The 16,808-nt window shown below is 44.4% G+C and overlaps 3 protein-coding genes across 5 annotated transcripts in view; 1 reads left to right on the plus strand and 2 right to left on the minus strand.

Moving 5' to 3' along the window:
- LOC108151057 (helicase POLQ-like) overlaps nt 1-2,346 on the minus strand; it is a 53,204-nt gene extending 50,858 nt beyond the window's left edge. For both annotated transcript variants that reach the window (XR_004471386.1, XM_017279432.2), the window contains exons 1-4: nt 1,504-2,346; nt 986-1,438; nt 718-923; nt 62-664 (exon numbers count right to left, since the gene is read on the minus strand). Coding sequence is in view for 1 of the 2 variants with exons in the window: in XM_017279432.2 (XP_017134921.1) it covers nt 62-664; nt 718-923; nt 986-1,438; nt 1,504-2,305 (2,064 nt within the window). In the remaining variant the exon portion in view is untranslated. The remainder of the gene's footprint in view (nt 1-61; nt 665-717; nt 924-985; nt 1,439-1,503) is intronic.
- An 887-nt stretch (nt 2,347-3,233) lies between these two features.
- LOC108151749 (titin homolog) lies at nt 3,234-11,006 on the plus strand. Of its 2 annotated transcripts, XM_033386271.1 has the most exons (8): nt 3,234-3,710; nt 3,772-4,879; nt 4,937-5,274; nt 5,938-7,784; nt 7,869-8,005; nt 8,060-8,161; nt 9,007-10,637; nt 10,705-11,006. In XM_033386271.1, the coding sequence occupies exons 1-8, from the start codon at nt 3,537-3,539 to the stop codon at nt 10,855-10,857; spliced, it is 5,490 nt and encodes a 1,829-aa protein (XP_033242162.1). In that variant the 5' UTR covers nt 3,234-3,536; the 3' UTR covers nt 10,858-11,006. The 2 variants fall into 2 exon arrangements, with proteins under 2 accessions (XP_033242162.1, XP_017136075.2); XM_017280586.2 differs by having other exon boundaries at nt 4,937-7,784.
- A 231-nt stretch (nt 11,007-11,237) lies between these two features.
- On the minus strand, nt 11,238-14,717 carry LOC108151751 (phosphatidate cytidylyltransferase, photoreceptor-specific). The gene is made up of 7 exons (XM_017280589.2): nt 14,619-14,717; nt 13,550-13,674; nt 13,322-13,418; nt 13,078-13,254; nt 12,527-13,015; nt 12,329-12,460; nt 11,238-12,263 (listed from the first exon to the last, which is right to left on the minus strand). Exons 1-7 carry the CDS (start codon nt 14,715-14,717, stop codon nt 12,051-12,053), a joined length of 1,332 nt encoding a protein of 443 aa, XP_017136078.1. The 3' UTR covers nt 11,238-12,050.
- Nucleotides 14,718-16,808: the final 2,091 nt, after the last annotated feature.

Raw genomic sequence — 16,808 nt, forward strand, 5'->3', positions numbered from 1 at the left:
GAGTATATGCATGTTTGAAGGAAGCCATTACGCCTTAGAATTCATATTGTTATATACTTGCCTGCAGTCCCACGGCCTCCTGCTGATACAACGAACTGAGCGCCTTGTCCATTGGTGAGAAGAGCATTTGGCCAACCTGTAGATTGTCCTTGCTCTGGGCAATCAGAATACTCTCGCCCGCCTCGCCCAAGCCAGCACGTCCGGCTCGTCCTACCATTTGCTTGTACTTGCACAGAGTCATGAATTCCTGGCCCACGTAGGGAGCGCGGATGATGACACGCTTGGCTGGCAGATTCACGCCCGCAGCCAGGGTGGAGGTACAGCAGATGACGGTGACGACGCCAAAGCGATAGGCAGTCTCTATATACCTGCGCTCGTCGGTGGTTAAGCCTGAGTGATGATAGGCAATGCCGTAGGGCAGAGTTTTGGCCAGAACAGGGCTAAGAACGCCGCAAATCTTGTCCAAGGCATCCATGAGATCAGCCTTCTCGCTGCGGCGATGCTCGAAGAACTTCTGCTTGGGCACAATGCGACTCAGCAGTAGGGCCACATTCTCGCAGTTCTTACGGCTGGGGCAGAACACCAGACAGCAATGCTCTGGGGCACATTCGCTGATCAGGCCAGCCAAATGATCAGGATCCGCACGCTTCACAGCTTCGCTGTACTGTAGAGAGAAAATATATTATAACTGTTGCATTTCTGGTTAACTTTACTCACATTAAAGTCGAGCGTGCGATTGGGGACAAATATTTCTTCGAGGGTATGGCCAGCCGAGTTGATCTCCAACAAATCGGAGCCACATTTGATGTACTCTTTCAGTTCCACGGGGCGAAAGCCGCGCGTATAGACATCGGCATTGAGAAAGGCCGAAATCTCGCTTAGGTTTCCTATCGTTGCACTCATGCCCACAATTTGAATATTTGCTAAGGAAAGACCCAGTGGAAGCTTGTACATAAATTACGGCTCATAAACCCATGCCACCTACCATTCAAAAACATTACTTTGGTGAGAAACGCCTCAAGGGTGGCACCACGTCCGCGTTCGCCAATCAAATGAAGCTCATCGACCACCACCAGGCCTATTTCATGGGGACGTTGGACATCTATCAAGCTGTCCATCAGCACGGCTCCTTTTTCGATGGAGGCAATAAACAAGCTCCGCCTCTTGCGACGAGGCTCTGGCGGGCATTTTCCCTTGCCAGCCGTATATTCATCGACAATAAAATCCAAGTCAATGGCAAACGGCGACATGGCGCTGACCTTCTCCTGGACAATCGAAACATATGGCAATATGAACAACACATTGCGCTCCTGACACAGCAGTTCGCGCAGCATGAGAATCTCCGCGACTAGGGTTTTTCCCCCGCTGGTGGGAAGGGCGTAGATTAGATTCTTTCGCTGCCGTATTGCCGGTAAATTTAGGCATTCGTCTTGCCATTCTGTAAAGTAAAACAAAATATGTGATGGTATCGGTATGGGACCTTGTTAATACAAAATTCCATACCATACAGGCTCTTGATGCCCTTGTGTTCCAGTATCATTTTCTTGACCTTATCCGGCAGTCCATAGAAGTCGCCCTTGCTGGGAAAGTCGTATTCGGAAAGGCTCTTCGCTTCAAAGTCGGCAAAGGCTTGAGTCTCCCAATTGATTGGGTCGAGTATTGATTGGTTCTTAAGCTCCTCACAGGTCGCGTATTGCGTGCCATGCACTATACCCTCAATGGTGGACATGGACTCGTCGCTGGCCGGAGGCAACGATTTCTCTGGTTTCACTGGGGTCTTGGGGTTGGGCACTTTGAATGCGACTGCATCGAGGAAAAGTTGTGTATTCTGAGCAATTGGTTCACTGAAGTCTTCGGCTCCGTGGAATATATCCTCCATTTCAGCAATGCTTAGATCAAGCAGATTGATCTGCTTGAACAGGCTGCCGGCATCCTCCTCTATCGCCAGATCAATCTGGTTTTCTTTAGATGCAGCATTGCATTCGTGTCCTTGCTCTTGCTGGGGTCTCTGGGTGCTGGGAAATGATACATCAGCAAAAAGGCCATCGTCCGATTCACTCCGTTCCAACTCCGTTGGTTTGTTGCTCGTCTGCGCCTGTGTTCCGAAGAGCTCCTCATTTCGGCCGCTAAGAAGATCCTCAAGCTTTGCATTAGAGAAGAAACTCTCCTCGTCACTGTCTGGCCAAAAGAGGCTCTCGCTGCAAAAGCGTTTGCTATTGCCAGCATCCCTATGATTTTCTTCAGTTATATCAAGTGCCCTTTTGTTTGCAATTCGATCATTATTCTTTTTTTGTTGATCAGACATACGTAAATTTTTCGCGCTCGTGTGACTAGTGGACTTATCGATAAAATATACCGTACGACCCTCGGAAATATACCGAAACACACCATCTCATTTAAAAAATTTACCGTAGATATACTGACGAATTCAAGTTCTATATTCCTCGTTTTTGATCTTCCGTCGAATATTAATAGCTATATAGAACATTAAGCCATGCCTACATAATTTTATCCGATTAATGAATCTATTTTCTAATTGACTGGCTTATTTTAAATACATGCTTTTATTGCATTGTGCGTAAAAAAGGTTTGAGCGAAAATGGTCAAACAACAAAAATGTTTTAGCGAAATAGGTCACACAAAAAAACGAAAGAGAATAGTCGTTCATATTGCTCAATTTAGAGATTCCGTTGAATAATGCTGGCTAACTAAAACACTCAGCCCTGCCCACATAGTTTTAGCCGATTGATGAATGAATTATCTACAGGATGAACTACTTTTAAGTACTTCCATTTATTGTATTTTGACTAAAACAAGGTTTAATCAAAAAAGTTGAACAAAAAAACAGTCGCAATGTTGTCACGTCAATTGTTGCTGGCATTTGAAGAATTGTTGCTTGTCAACAGGAGTATGGCCATTTGTATACCCTATTTATTTAATTTTATATAAAGATACTGTTTTCCAAACTGTTTTAAAACGTAATTAATAAATACATTTTCTCAAATTGATATGTTTTAGACGTATTCATGCATTTAATTAGTTTCCTGTATATCCTGATCCTGATACCTTTAAAACAGAGACTGACTAGTTTTTGCATATATTGGAGCCTGAAATGCCAAACATTGTCTCAATTCTATAATATCCTTTTTTCCTAAGGAAAATGGTGTCTTTTTTCAAAATTTGTCTTTTTTTTTTGTGGTATGGTAACACAGAAGGGCGAACAAAGCTATCGATGTCTCAAAAAGATGGCAGCGCTCGTGATATAAAAAAATGACCTTGCAGTTGTTGGAGGGAAAACGCTAATATAATTTAAAAAGTTTGAAATTATTGAAACGCCTTTAAATAGATGTGTCGCACGAGTTCCGTGCAATTACGTATCGTTATAAGAACTGTGCCTTGGATTCTAGCCAACTTAAATTGAGGGCCGTGCGGTGTGGGCAAGTATCGAAATTCGATATCTCTGCAAACGGCGTTGTTTTTATGGTGCGTCTTAATGGAAATACGCTTGGGTTGCGAAATTCCAGAGAATTGCCACAATGGCCTGTTGGTACTTGGAGCACCTAAGTACTAAGGAGCGAGTGATCCTTCATAATGGAAAGAACACAATTGGACGCCACTCGACCTGCAAGATTGTCGTAACATATGCATATATATCTAGGAAGCATGTCGAGATTACAGTTAGTCCGAATGAAGTCTTAGTCAGGTGCTTGGTAAGTTTAGGTGAAAAATAAACCGTAATATCTGTCTTCCATATACCCTTTCTCCCCGCAGAAAGCTCCGAATGGTGTATATGTGAATGCCGAGGAAATTGCACAAGATGGCGCGGTTGGCGTGCCTGTACGCGAGGGGGATACAATCTGCCTGGGTTGTCCAATTCCGGAGAAGGTATCGAGAACATATGCCGTTTTCAGGTTAAAGAAAGGAGCGGACGATTTGGACCAAATTGTAATATTAAGCGATTCAGATGACTCAGCTCCTTTGCCGCCTCTAAAGCCTGCTGCTGAAATCAAAGCGGAATCTGTCGCAAGCGATAATGCTGCCCCAAATTCTGCTAGCAAAGAGACGGATAAGGGGAGTCCAACTGCATCCAGTTCACATCCGATCCTTCACTTGCCGAAGTTACCACACGTTAAACCAGAGTTGGTACAGACGGCAAGAGATATTACAAACATATTTGGAGAGGCAGATGAGGCCATTATTGACAGTGTTCTGGAGATAAATCCGTATTTGTACAATCATTTGTCCAAAGATAAGCAAGCAGTTCCAATCTCAAAGCTACACGATGGTCAAGTCATTGAGCTGGCTGAGAAGGAGGATAGCCCGGATGGTCTGCCCTGTCCTAAGCAGCCCGACCACGCGGACAGCAGCAGCATGCCTCCGCCTTTTTCGCCTGCCCCGTCATTGGAGAAAATCGTTGAGGAGTACGATGAGGACATGGCCATGTCCCAGGCGGTTCTGCAAGAGATGAAGGAGGAGATGGCATTGAGCGATGGCGAGGAAAACTTTTTTGATACAAATAACAATGGAAGCCGCTCCCACGGTTCACCCTTGTCTTCCATTAATGACGATGACATCATTGTGATCACCGACAGCGATGATGATGACCTATGCAGCAAGGTGACCGACTGGTCCAACAAGCTCCTCAGCCAGAAAGCAAACGACGTCTTGTCACAGGCGTATCCCATGGCCGATTCTGATGCGGAGGATGATTTTCAATCTCAAATGAAATTCCGAAACCTACCGAAGGCGCTTCGCATGGTCGATTCCAGCGATGAGGAATCCGATCTGCTTGCCCCTCTCTTTCCCAAATGCTCCAAGCCACTCCGCATTGATTCCAGCTCGGATGAGAGTGATACTTCCACCCCCACCACCCGTAAAGGTAAGTACACTCTATCTTTCTCTGTCTTCTCTATTCTAATCTCACTCTTTTTCACAGCGGACAGCCTATCGTCAAAGCCATCTCCCATGCGCATGGGCGCGAATCGCTCCAACTCCACCGCAGATGATTGCCAATTGTTCACGCGGCGCCAGCGAAAAGATCCGGACGACATCTTTCAGGAGCCAGACTTTTCTCCATCTACATCTCCACAGAAGAATGATTATGATTGTAAGCTAGATGACTGGGATTTTGATAGCGTGATCTTTGGAGCCTTGAATGACGAGTCCCCCAATGAAGATCTAACCAAGAAGTCCAACATAATCCAGGGCAGAGATGAAATAGATTTAGATGTTTCTATGGAGGTTGGGCTGATGGCTAACTCAAACGTATCAATGGAGAAAGCAGACACTTCTGGGGAGGAGCTAAAGGAAACTCCGTCAGTAAAGAAAGCCGCTGCGGAGCCTGCAGTTGCCAACAAAGATACCAAAATGTCCAGAATCTCCCAAAGACGATCAACCATAGCAGCCTCTCGCGAAGACTTGGCTCAAACGGATGAAACCAAAGATAAATCGGAACCTGAAGCTTCCAACAAAAACTACACAAAGGAAAAAGAGTCTTCTGTAGAGTTAGAGGTGCCATCTAAACCATATGAAGTGGAGAAAGCTGCAGTTGAGCCTGCAGCTTCCAGTAAGGATACCAAGAAGTCTAGAATCTCCCATCGACGAAAACCCGTGTCAGGCTCTCGCGAAGTCTTGGCTGGCACTTCTATAGAGAAAACCAAAGATAAAGTGGAGTCTGTAGTTTCAAACGAAAATCACGCAAAGACGAAGGGGTCATCCATGGAAAAAGAGGTGCCATTCAAACGAAAGGAAGTTCCTAAAGTGGAGCCTGCAGTTTCACACAAAAAGTCCAGAATTTCTCAGCGCCGATCAACCATAGCCGTCTCTCGCGAAGAGTTTCTTGCCGCTTCCGGGGAGGATCCCAAAGAAACTCCTGTAGAGAAAACCGAAGATCAAGTGGAGTCGGCAGTTTCCAACAAAAATTACGCGAAGACGAAGGAGAAAGCAGACACTTCTGGGGAGGAGCTAAAGGAAACTCCGTCAGTAAAGAAAGCCGCTGCGGAGCCTGCAGTTGCCAACAAAGATACCAAAATGTCCAGAATCTCCCAAAGACGATCAACCATAGCAGCCTCTCGCGAAGACTTGGCTCAAACGGATGAAACCAAAGATAAATCGGAACCTGAAGCTTCCAACAAAAACTACACAAAGGAAAAAGAGTCTTCTGTAGAGTTAGAGGTGCCATCTAAACCATATGAAGTGGAGAAAGCTGCAGTTGAGCCTGCAGCTTCCAGTAAGGATACCAAGAAGTCTAGAATCTCCCATCGACGAAAACCCGTGTCAGGCTCTCGCGAAGACTTGGCTGGCACTTCTATAGAGAAAACCAAAGATAAAGTGGAGTCTGTAGTTTCAAACGAAAATCACGCAAAGACGAAGGGGTCATCCATGGAAAAAGAGGTGCCATCCAAACGAAAGGAAGTTCCTAAAGTGGAGCCTGCAGTTTCACACAAAAAGTCCAGAATTTCTCAGCGCCGATCAACCATAGCCGTCTCTCGCGAAGAGTTTCTTGCCGCTTCTGGGGAGGATCCCAAAGAAACTCCTGTAGAGAAAACCGAAGTTCAAGTGGAGTCGGCAGTTTCCAACAAAAATGACGCGAAGGCGAAGGGATCTTCTGTGGAAAAACGAAAGGAGGCTTCTAAGGTGGAGCATGAAGAGTTTCTTGCCGCTTCTGGAGAAGAACCAAAAGAAACTCCTTCAGTAGATCAGGGCAAAGTGGAGCCTGAAGTTTCCAATAGGTCGAAAGAAAATGAGCCACCACCTATGCCACACCAGGAATTTCCTCCGAAAAGAGAGCCCAATGCACGACTTCGCAGCCGTGCCACTTCGTGCTACTACGAAAGACCCCAAGACGAGCCAGATTTGGTGGCCACCATTGTCAACGGCATGGACGTGAGGCTGATTAGGGGACCAGAAGTGGTTGAGGCTCCTTCGTTGCCAAAGTGTCGCGGCAAGCTGCGCGGCGTTTCGGCTGTGCCCAAAGATAAGGTTTTGGACCGCCAGCGATTCCTTGACTATCAGGTCGATATGAATGCCAAATGGAAGGAGAAGCCCAAACCGAAGAAAACGGTAGATGACGAAACGAAGGACAAGCGTCGTGAGGCGCTCAAAAAACTGTCTGAAAAGAAGCCAGTCGAGAGCACTTCCGAGCAATCGGTCAACGGAAAGAGAAAAGCCACAACCACTGTGCCAAAAGTAAGCAATTACAATCGTGGTGCTTTCCTCACCGTGGGCATCGATGGACCGCCGCCCTCAAAGATTCCCAGCATGGACCTGCCCAAGCCAAATAGGAGCCGACGTGCCACTATTGACGTTGAAAGTTTTTCACAGCAGATTCAGGCTACAGATTTTCTGCCCAGGCGAATCGGCCGTCCGCCAGAGCGTAAGGAGGCCGAGTATGCAAGAAATCAGCGAACATGCAATCGCGTCACCTTCGCCAGCATGGAGAAGGATATGGAGGATAAGTTGAGGCTCCAGAAAATTTCGAAACGAGTGCGATTCAGCGACAAGGTTCAGATCAAATTTATCGAAGGTAGGCGTACGGCACAAGGCTGCCGCGGAACGCACGGAGTGCACGGAAAAAAGGACACTGAGCTGCTATTCTCCAGCACGTATGCCGAGAGACGTGAACGCTGGGCGCGCACTCAGGTGAACGATCTAACGTCCCACTTCGAGACCATCCTCAAGTGGGCAAATCAATGGCTGAAGCTGCGGAGTGTGGATGCCGTGGCCAATGCAGATGTTCTGAAGCCCATAGCCCTCGAGTTCGAGACCGTCAAGCAGTACAAGGAGTGAGTCTGAGTCGGAGTCCGAGTTCCTTTTAGTGTGTTCCAGTGTGTGGCACTAACACTCTCTAACACCTTGTGCTTTTGCAGAATCTTTGTGCCATTGATGAAACTCGAGTTGTTGACCACAATAGAAAGGGAATACAAAGTGGGGAGGGAGTCATATGAGGTCTGCCTGCAGTTTCCTGTTGAGGAAAAGAATTCATTTTACTGCCTGACTACGCGAGGCAAGTGCTTGAATTCTATAGATCGTCTAATTTCTAATCATCTGTCTTCAATAGTGTTCACTAAACCGACAGGAAAGTATATGCTCTACACTCTATCGAGTGGCGACAAGCTCAAGGAGACGTTTGCTAACCTTCGGGAGCAAGGAACAAAAAATGGTACGTACGCTCCTTCTTAATTTTTTTTACGTTGATATGCAATGCCTGCACCGTCAAGTGGCCCATGTGGCACGATCGTACAACCGAACCGATCGCGTGCATGCAGGAAAGATAGATGTTAGACTAATATTGGAGAGCACTTAGAACTCAACTGACTAGTATAATATCGTAGAGGGATTCATAATCCGGTTCGTGCAAGAAATAATTCGATCTACGAAACGAAGGGGACAACGGTATAGAGTATAGAGTGGATCTAATGGAAATCGTGTCGTTTATGCAGCTCAAAAAACCAGGACTATCTACGCTACGTCACCCTCGTCAAGTTGTGCACAAAAACCACACGAAGCATTCTTTGACGCTTAACTAAGGATAGAAGGTTGTTTATTAAAAGCAATCTAGTATTGGGGTTAGATGGCAATCTCACACTTGCGTCCCAGTTGAGGTCGAGCAGATGAAAGGGTAACAAGTATTTCCGGACTGATTCCGGGAAGGGCACCTCACCCCTTAACTTGAGATCTAATATAACACCATCAAAAGAACCGCCGCATCGATCGTAAGAGGCAAACAAGGGCCAGTGCCCCTATCGATGAAATTTCAGGTGTAGGTTTTGCACATAGGTGCTGCAGCTGCATCAAGTAATGAATACAGAAAAGGGGGAAAAAAATAAGTTGTACACACAGGAATTTTAGTTCTTGTTGAGCCCGGGCTGCAAAATTTTTCGACGCGAAGTTTGAGCCCACTGCGATCAGAACCGCTCCTCCAGGTGGAGACATGAACGGTCACTTTTAGAAGTTTTTTACCGATCTGCCATATCTCATATCTCACCATTTCCTTACTCTTTACAGGCCATGAACTGGTTTTCGAAATCTTAAAAGATGGCATTTCTCTTGAGACATTTGAGGGGATAAAACTCTTGACTGCCCGCCCTGTGGTAGACAGCTTGAGAGTGGAGCTGGGCGTCCTGCAAGCTGTCGATCAGTTGTCACGCTCGCCACTCCATCGAAAGATTATCAAGCCCGCCGAAATGCTGAAGAATGCCCATATACCCAGCTATGGAACACCATTTGTTTTTAAGGGTTTCGCCAAGCTCAACCCTCACCAGGAGGATGTCTGCTCAAGCACGTATCAACGTGTCATAGACGATGTAAAGCCAAGCATTACGCTTATTCAGGGTCCCCCAGGCACCGGCAAATCCATGGTGATTGCGAACATCAGCTTCCAGTGTCTGTATGGAAAGGCGGTCATAAAAAGGGACCGCAAGATACTAATCTGTGCCCACTCCAACACGGCCGTCGATTCAATTGTCTACCGACTGCACAATGTGCGAGAGAACTTCAATGAAAAGGATCGTTTTCATATGCTTCGTTATGGGCTGTACGAAAAGATGAACACTCTGTCGCGCCAGTACTCGCTAGAGAATAAGTACCAGAGCGCCAGGGCTCACAAAAGAGATCGTTTGACGCCCGAAAACAGAGCGATTCTCAAAGAGCGCCACCTTGCGTTGCAAGTGGAGCTAAACTTGATGAAGATTAGGAATCTCGATGGCACCTGGCTGTTCGATAGGTACCAGGAGATGACGAAGCAACTGCTGGACTGGGAAGAGCAGCTCAACCCTCGATTGACACATCGCGAGGAGTACGATATTGCTCACTCTCTTATAAAAGAAGCCAACATTGTGTGCACCACACTCTCCTCGTGCGTGAAGCTGGGCAGTTTTATTAACTACTTTGATATCTGTTTAATTGACGAGGCAACACAATGCACCGAGCCGTGGACCCTGCTGCCGATGCGTTTCGGCATTCCGCACCTGGTGTTGGTGGGCGATACGCAGCAGTTGCCTGCCGTCGTGCTCTCCCAGAAGGCCGTCGACTTCGGTTTGTCTAAATCAATGTTCGATCGCATCCAGCGGAGCCTGGAGAAGCAGCAGGGGGTCCAGCCGAATGGTCATTTGTCCGTCCACACCAAGCTCTTTAGTCTTACCACGCAATACCGCATGCATCCGGAGATCTGTAAGTGGCCGAATCGCTACTTCTACGAGGATCGGCTAGTCAATGGACAGGGCCTTGATATGTTTCTTGATTCGCCCTTGATTCCCTACTCTGTTATCAACTTGGGCTTCACCAGCGACACCAGCGATCCGAAAACTCGGAGCATTAGAAACGAAGAGGAGGCTCGCTTTGTGGCCAAGCTCCTGGCAGAGATGGAAAATCATTTGCCGAGCAAAGTCTACCTCTATGGTTTGATCTCGCCGTACAGCAGCCAATGCCATACCCTGAGCCAAGTCATTCCCAGTCACATGAAGATCATGCCGCCACACACTGTGGATGCCTATCAGGGCATGGAGAGCGATGTGGTCGTCATTTCGAATGCCAGGACACGCGGCACCGGTTTCCTGTCCAACTACCAGAGGCTCAATGTCGCCGTAACCAGGCCCAGGCGCTGTCTAATCATCTGCGGCAATTTCAATGATCTTCAGGTAAATGTCTGCTAAAACATTGTGATTCTGTAATCATATAGATATCCTCTTATCTCTCATCTTCCAGAGCGTGCCAATGTGGAAGAACCTGCTGGGCGATGCCCGTAAGAGAGGGGTTTACTTTGACTTAAAGCGTGAGGATGTTGCCAATCTAAAAGAGTCTTTGATGAGCAAACTGTTGGTCAAGACCCAAGAGAAGGCTAATAAAGATAATTTATAGTAATAGAAAGAAAAAAGAACAGAAAAAAGTGACGCTAATGAATATTTTTTTTTTGTTTTTTTATGCATTACAATGCCAGGAGGAAAATCGCAAGAAACGGTCTTCCCCCAATAATATAATTAAATAAACGCCATTTTCAGTTGGATTTACATTCATATTCTCATTATTTTTCATAACATTGATAGAGGACTTAAAGTTTCGATTTCTTTGTACACATAATTTCCTTAAAACATTTTCCGACCTGCCTTCTCCTTCGTATATAACAGGATTTATATATGAAACATTCTATATATATATATGTATATATATTATATATGTATGCTTTTTTTGTGAAAATTGAATGAATAAAGGAACATAAAGAAATGTGAAATAAAAATGACTGGAATTCAGTTACGATACGTACGAGTATATTGCACTATAAATGACAGGCATAACGGAATTGCACATCATTACAGAAGTCTTCGGTTACAGGTGGATGTATGTATGTATGGGTTCAAAAATGCGCTTCGATTATGCTAAACACTGGGTGGGTGCCTCTGCAGCTCCTTGTCCTATCCTTGTCCTATCCTTGTCAATCTCTAAGTCATAGTAGTAGTAGTAGTAGTAATAGTAAGTAAATTCACTAACAACACATGCACACGCGCACAATCGATTGTTAAATTAAATTCATAGTTCTGCTGGTTGGTTTTGCTTCGTCTTGCGTCTTGCATTTTGCATCTTGCATTGGATCTGCTGATCTGCTTAAGCTTTAAAATAATGGAATCGCTTAACAACAAATCTATATATAACTATATAGAATAGAAGGGGAGCAGCAGCACACAGAACTTAATGCCAAATCAGAATATATATAACTTAGTGGGGATGGGATGGGAAGGGCGGGGAAGGGGAACGGGAACGGGGGGAAAATGATCTAAAATGTAGCAACAAAATCTAACGTAAACACTAAAAACATAACAATAATTATGCTCTCAATTAAAACTAGTTTATGTGGCGGCTTAAGGTGCATGCCGTATGCTTCTAGATATACTATAGCATATATGTATATCAATATTTCTTTTACACATATAGAACGTACGACTAAAGCAAACTTGTCTGTTGTCTGTTGAATCTAAATGGGTAATGGGTAATGGATGACCGCAGAGCCCGGTCTTGTTTTCCTTTTTGTTTTTGTTTTAGTTGTTTTTGTGTTAAATTTAGGTTAGCATATCGCCCAGAGAGTCCTTAAGCGATTGATAAATTTGGTATTGTTGATCTGGCTTTAGATTGTATATCTGTGTCAGGAGCTTCGCCGGCGATGGGGTTCTGATGAAGCTCGATATATAAACGTTGACAAAGGTGGCCATCAGAAACTGGCAGTCGAAGCGGTCCATGATGCCGCCATGTCCAGGAATCATGTCACCAAAGTCCTGCAAAAAAAAAAGTTATCCATAGTTCATTGCTTGAAACAGCTCTTGCGAGCTCAAACCCTCACCTTGATCTTAAAAGCTCTCTTAAAACCGGAAGCAAAGAACCCGCCGAAAGGTCCAATAATGGAGCTGAACAAGCTCAGAGAAATCGAGTGCCAGATATAAGGATAAACGTTCAAGGACTTGCCAATGCCAAACTTAAAACCAAAAGAGAAACACATTAAACATAAAATATTAATCTGGATAAAGTTTGCTTTACGTACCACCTTCAGGCTGTATTCCTGCGGCGTGAACAGATAGCTGGGCACACAGCTCATTGTCATACGACCCAGTTCCTCAGAGTATTGTATGGGACATATGAAGTACTGGTAGTTGCACAGAAAATAGGAAAACAGAATGCCGAAGAGGACTGTGGCAAAACCACCACCAATGAAGCCCTCCCAGGTCTTCTTGGGGCTTAGCTTGATGAGGGGTGTGCGTCCAAAGAAGAAACCAAACACATAAGCCATGACATCATTGCAGACAATCATCGATACGGGCACAATGAACCAAATGAGCCCCTCGAATATGTTCTGTATTATGAGGTAGCTCTGGGTGACGACAATCAGCAGCGAGACGTGTGTCCAGGCAAACAGGCTAAACTGTTTGATGTAATACTTCTTCACAAGCGACAGCACAAACCAAACAAAGCCAATGATGTACAGGGCGAACGAAAGGAAGCGATGGTAGGTCACCAGAAACTTGAGATATTCCTGCAAGGGGATTTACCATTGGGATGAGCCATTTGTAAATTATAAAAGGCTGCCTTTCTTACCACACGATTGATGACCACGCCGAAGTAATCAACCAGATTCTCGCCATAGAAGAAGTAATTGGATGTAAGCAGAAAGTACCAAGAGAGACTGCGGAACCAGGGAAGTCCGTGTATGCGATAAACTTGGTAGCCAATCGAGATGATCTCCTGAAAGCACTTCACCTGCACCAGCAAAGTCTGAACAAGGGAAAGAAAATAATAATTTAGTTTGATTCTCTTCCACGGCAAAGGCCATTGAACCCACCGTGATCATCAAGGCCAGCGGGCCGCCGTAGATGATCAATGCGAAGCCACAAATCATAATCCATGTGAATATGCCGCGAATGACCCAGTTCTTCCAACTACCAAATGGAAAAACTATTATTATTATTTGTAATTATCAAAATATTTGCCACCCCACCCACTTTCCGCCGACTGCAGCCAGCTGTGGGGCAAATGTATTTTTGGAAATGATTCGAAATTCTTCACATACCGATCGGGTAAATCCTTGAGTGCCGAATCCAATAGCTCTGGTGTCTTGTCCGTGCCCTGGGGTAGATTCTTGGCCAGCTCTTCGACGAACTTCTCCTCGGGAATTTTCTCCTCCTCAGAGTCCACCTGCGGACCGGGAAACCAATTAGAATTGCAATTTGTCTGGCTAAATGGCCCCTCGGGGCAGGGGGTGAAGCTTATACATTTTAACGAGGTGCCGTTCAAAGTCCAAAATATATACTATTGCTATATACCCATAATCAGAATATCAGCCAACGATATGCCGCCATTTATCCAAGACACACACACACGCACAAACACAGAAAAATTGTGGGATTTTCGGTGGCGTGTTTTGTTTGTTGCCAAATCATTGATAAGAAGCCATATGGGGGGAAGGGAAAGAAGGTTCGCTTATCAGAGAGACGGAAAAAAGCCGGAACCATTGCAGAAAGCATACGAGGCGCAACGGGGCGACCTCTCTCTTAAGGGGTGGGCGCTTCCGTAATGGCTGGAATCCACTATAATTGGATTTGCACGAAATAATGGCGTTACATTGCTTCAACGCGGTGGATGGGGGTGGTAGTAGGGGGTTGGGGTCAAAGTTATTGGTTTTTCGCCTGCTGGCCTGCGCTCTAAATCGGTCTCTCTCTCTGTCACCCCTGCGAGCAAGGTGTATTAATACCAAGTGAGACACTCTGCCAGAGGGCGCTCTCTGAAGGGATAATATATTTCAACCGTATTTTTTTTTGCATGCTGAGAAAGTAACAAAAGACCAGAAAAAATAGATAGATCAAGAGAGCGGGAAGTTTCCACCTCACATAAATGCACCCTAATTGCGCCCACCTGATTTTGCGTCAGAGAATAACAAAACACACACACAACGCACCCAACAGATGTGTGTACATACATTTCTACTGGTATGGGTATACACACATTTGTTTCTTATGTTTTTTTTCTTTGCGCTCCAATGAATTATGCAAATGGAATGGGGAACGAGGCAAGGAATTGCTCTGCTCCACATAGGAGTCATTGCCTGGGCATCAGTAGCAGTCAGCTAATTGGACACTTACATGGTCTGAAGAATCAGCTGCAGACGAGTGCCGTTTCACAGAATCAGATTGACCAGCAGCCTCACCGAGGCCCTCCTTTCTGCGTCGCACTTCGGCCATTATTCTATTTTCACCGTATGCCGCAATTGATTTCGGTATCGACTTCACTTCGCACAAGCAATTTCAATTGCACTTGCAGTCCGCGTCTATTCGTAGTCACAAAAAAAATATTTTAGTTGTCAGTCAGAGTCTTCTCGTTCAAAAAATGTAGAAGCAGTGTGACGGATTTATTGATAAAATATACGGTCCGACCCTCAGAAATATACCAAAATATACCGTCTCATTTGAAAAATATACCGTAAATGTACAGACAAATTCAAGTTATATTTTACATATTTCTCGTTTTTGATATTACGTCGAAAATTACTAGCTAGATAGAACCCTCAGTCCTGCCCACATAATTTCATCCAATTAATGAATCATTTTTCTACTTGACTGGCTTATTAAATACTTGACTTTGATTGTTTTAGCCTCAATTTTGGTTCCTCAACAACAATATAACGTCTCGTATGATGAAAACCCGAAGTTAGCCCACTTAAGCCCCCTTTATTTAAACAGTTCAACGACTTGAGGTAAATGGCGGAAAATCTTACTGATTGTAAATTCTTCTTGTAGATCCATGCCATCTTTCCTCTGAAGTTAAAAAAACACCACAATATCTTCCCACTGAACGTCGCTAAAATTAGTCAATTCTAATTATTTTCGGTGTAAAAATTTAAATTGAAAAATAAATTGAAAATTGAAATAACCCCTTGGCATATAAGCCGATAATCGTTCTCCATCAAGAATTGGAAACCATATTGCTTAATTTTGATGTTCCGTCAAATATTATTAGCTAGATAGAAAAATTAGCCATGCCCACATAATTTTATCCAATTAATAAACCTATTTTCTAATTGACTGGCTTATTGTAAACACTTGCTTTAGTTGGATTGTAGAAATAGCATTTCTACACGGCTTCTACATTGGTTCAATGGACAAGAGGGTGAGTCCATAACGCTACTTGAAATATACTAGAAAATACTATGAAAAGTATAACACTTACAAGGTGTCTGACGTAGACATGGTGACGTACAATATACGGCCTGACCCTTAGAAACATACCAAAAGATACCGGCTCATTTTCAAAATATACCGATGTAAGACCGAAATTAACCCACTTAACCCCCTTCTATTTATGCGAACATCTTGAGTGAAACCGCGACAAAATAATTTTATATGCAGATTCTTCTTATGCTTTCTTCTCTCTACTTAACAAAAAAAAAGATGCATTGATGCATTGTACCTGAATGCCTAGGTTAGGTTAGGTTAGGTCTTTAACTTTTATACCCTTCGTGGATATATATTTATACACCCCTTGGGTGGGGTCACAATGGGGTTAATTGGTTAGCAGAATATTGTGCTAAGACAAAGATTTTGCTAAATTGCGAAGAGAGAGAAGGACAAGAAGTTTTATATGAAAAGGTTGCTAATCTTGAGAAGATGCGTCTGGTTATGAGGACTTATGCGATACTGCTGAGAAGAGGGAGGATGTCAAGAAAATGAATTTTCTTGGCCTGCTCATGTTCTTGGCCCGACTTCTCACCGTTGTGGCGGTAATATTTTTTGTTAATTTTGGCAAAGTATTACATGCATTGCTTATAAGTATAAGCAAGCTAAAAATCCATTTTCATTCGATTTTTAGTATATGGCAAAGAAAATTCCACAAAATTACAGAAATCCATCATGTCATGCAGCAACAAAATTAAAATGGCGCTTTCAGTGGCGGCCTAACAGCCGAATTTTTTCAAATGTTCTTTCGATAGGTCGGTTAGATATGTAAAACAAAATCGTATCGGTAAGATTTTCTGCTTTTGAACACAGGCCTACTTGGACCGAACAATATTTTTTCGCGTGTAGTTTTACAATTCAAAAAAGCCGCATTTGGTGAGTTATTTGTTTTCTATTTAATTCTCACACTTCTATTTACGTTCCTGGACGGTTCTGCGTTTACTTTAGATACGTTTCCATGGAGGAAATATGCAGAGTTTGCATGGGCTCCCATGCATTCGGAGCGTTCACAAACATTTTTGTGGAGCGCCAAGAACTTGCCATTACCATTGCTGAAATAATTGAAGAGGTTACCGGGTACCAGGTTCGGCGGGGGGACTC

The sequence above is a fragment of the Drosophila miranda genome, chromosome XR, assembly GCF_003369915.1.
Source record: "Drosophila miranda strain MSH22 chromosome XR, D.miranda_PacBio2.1, whole genome shotgun sequence".
Taxonomy (NCBI): domain Eukaryota; kingdom Metazoa; phylum Arthropoda; class Insecta; order Diptera; family Drosophilidae; genus Drosophila; species Drosophila miranda.

Coding starts and splice junctions, on each gene's coding strand:
- LOC108151749 (XM_017280586.2), top strand. CDS start 3,537: ATGGCCTGTTGGTACTTGGAGCACCTAAGTACTAAGGAGCGAGTGATC. Junction 4,880..4,936: donor CACCCCCACCACCCGTAAAG/GTAAGTACACTC, acceptor TCTTTTTCACAG/CGGACAGCCTATCGTCAAAG. Junction 8,006..8,059: donor TTACTGCCTGACTACGCGAG/GCAAGTGCTTGA, acceptor TGTCTTCAATAG/TGTTCACTAAACCGACAGGA.
- LOC108151751 (XM_017280589.2), bottom strand. CDS start 14,717: ATGGCCGAAGTGCGACGCAGAAAGGAGGGCCTCGGTGAGGCTGCTGGT. Junction 13,016..13,077: donor GCGTGGTCATCAATCGTGTG/GTAAGAAAGGCA, acceptor ATCCCCTTGCAG/GAATATCTCAAGTTTCTGGT. Junction 12,461..12,526: donor AGGAATACAGCCTGAAGGTG/GTACGTAAAGCA, acceptor TTTGGTTTTAAG/TTTGGCATTGGCAAGTCCTT.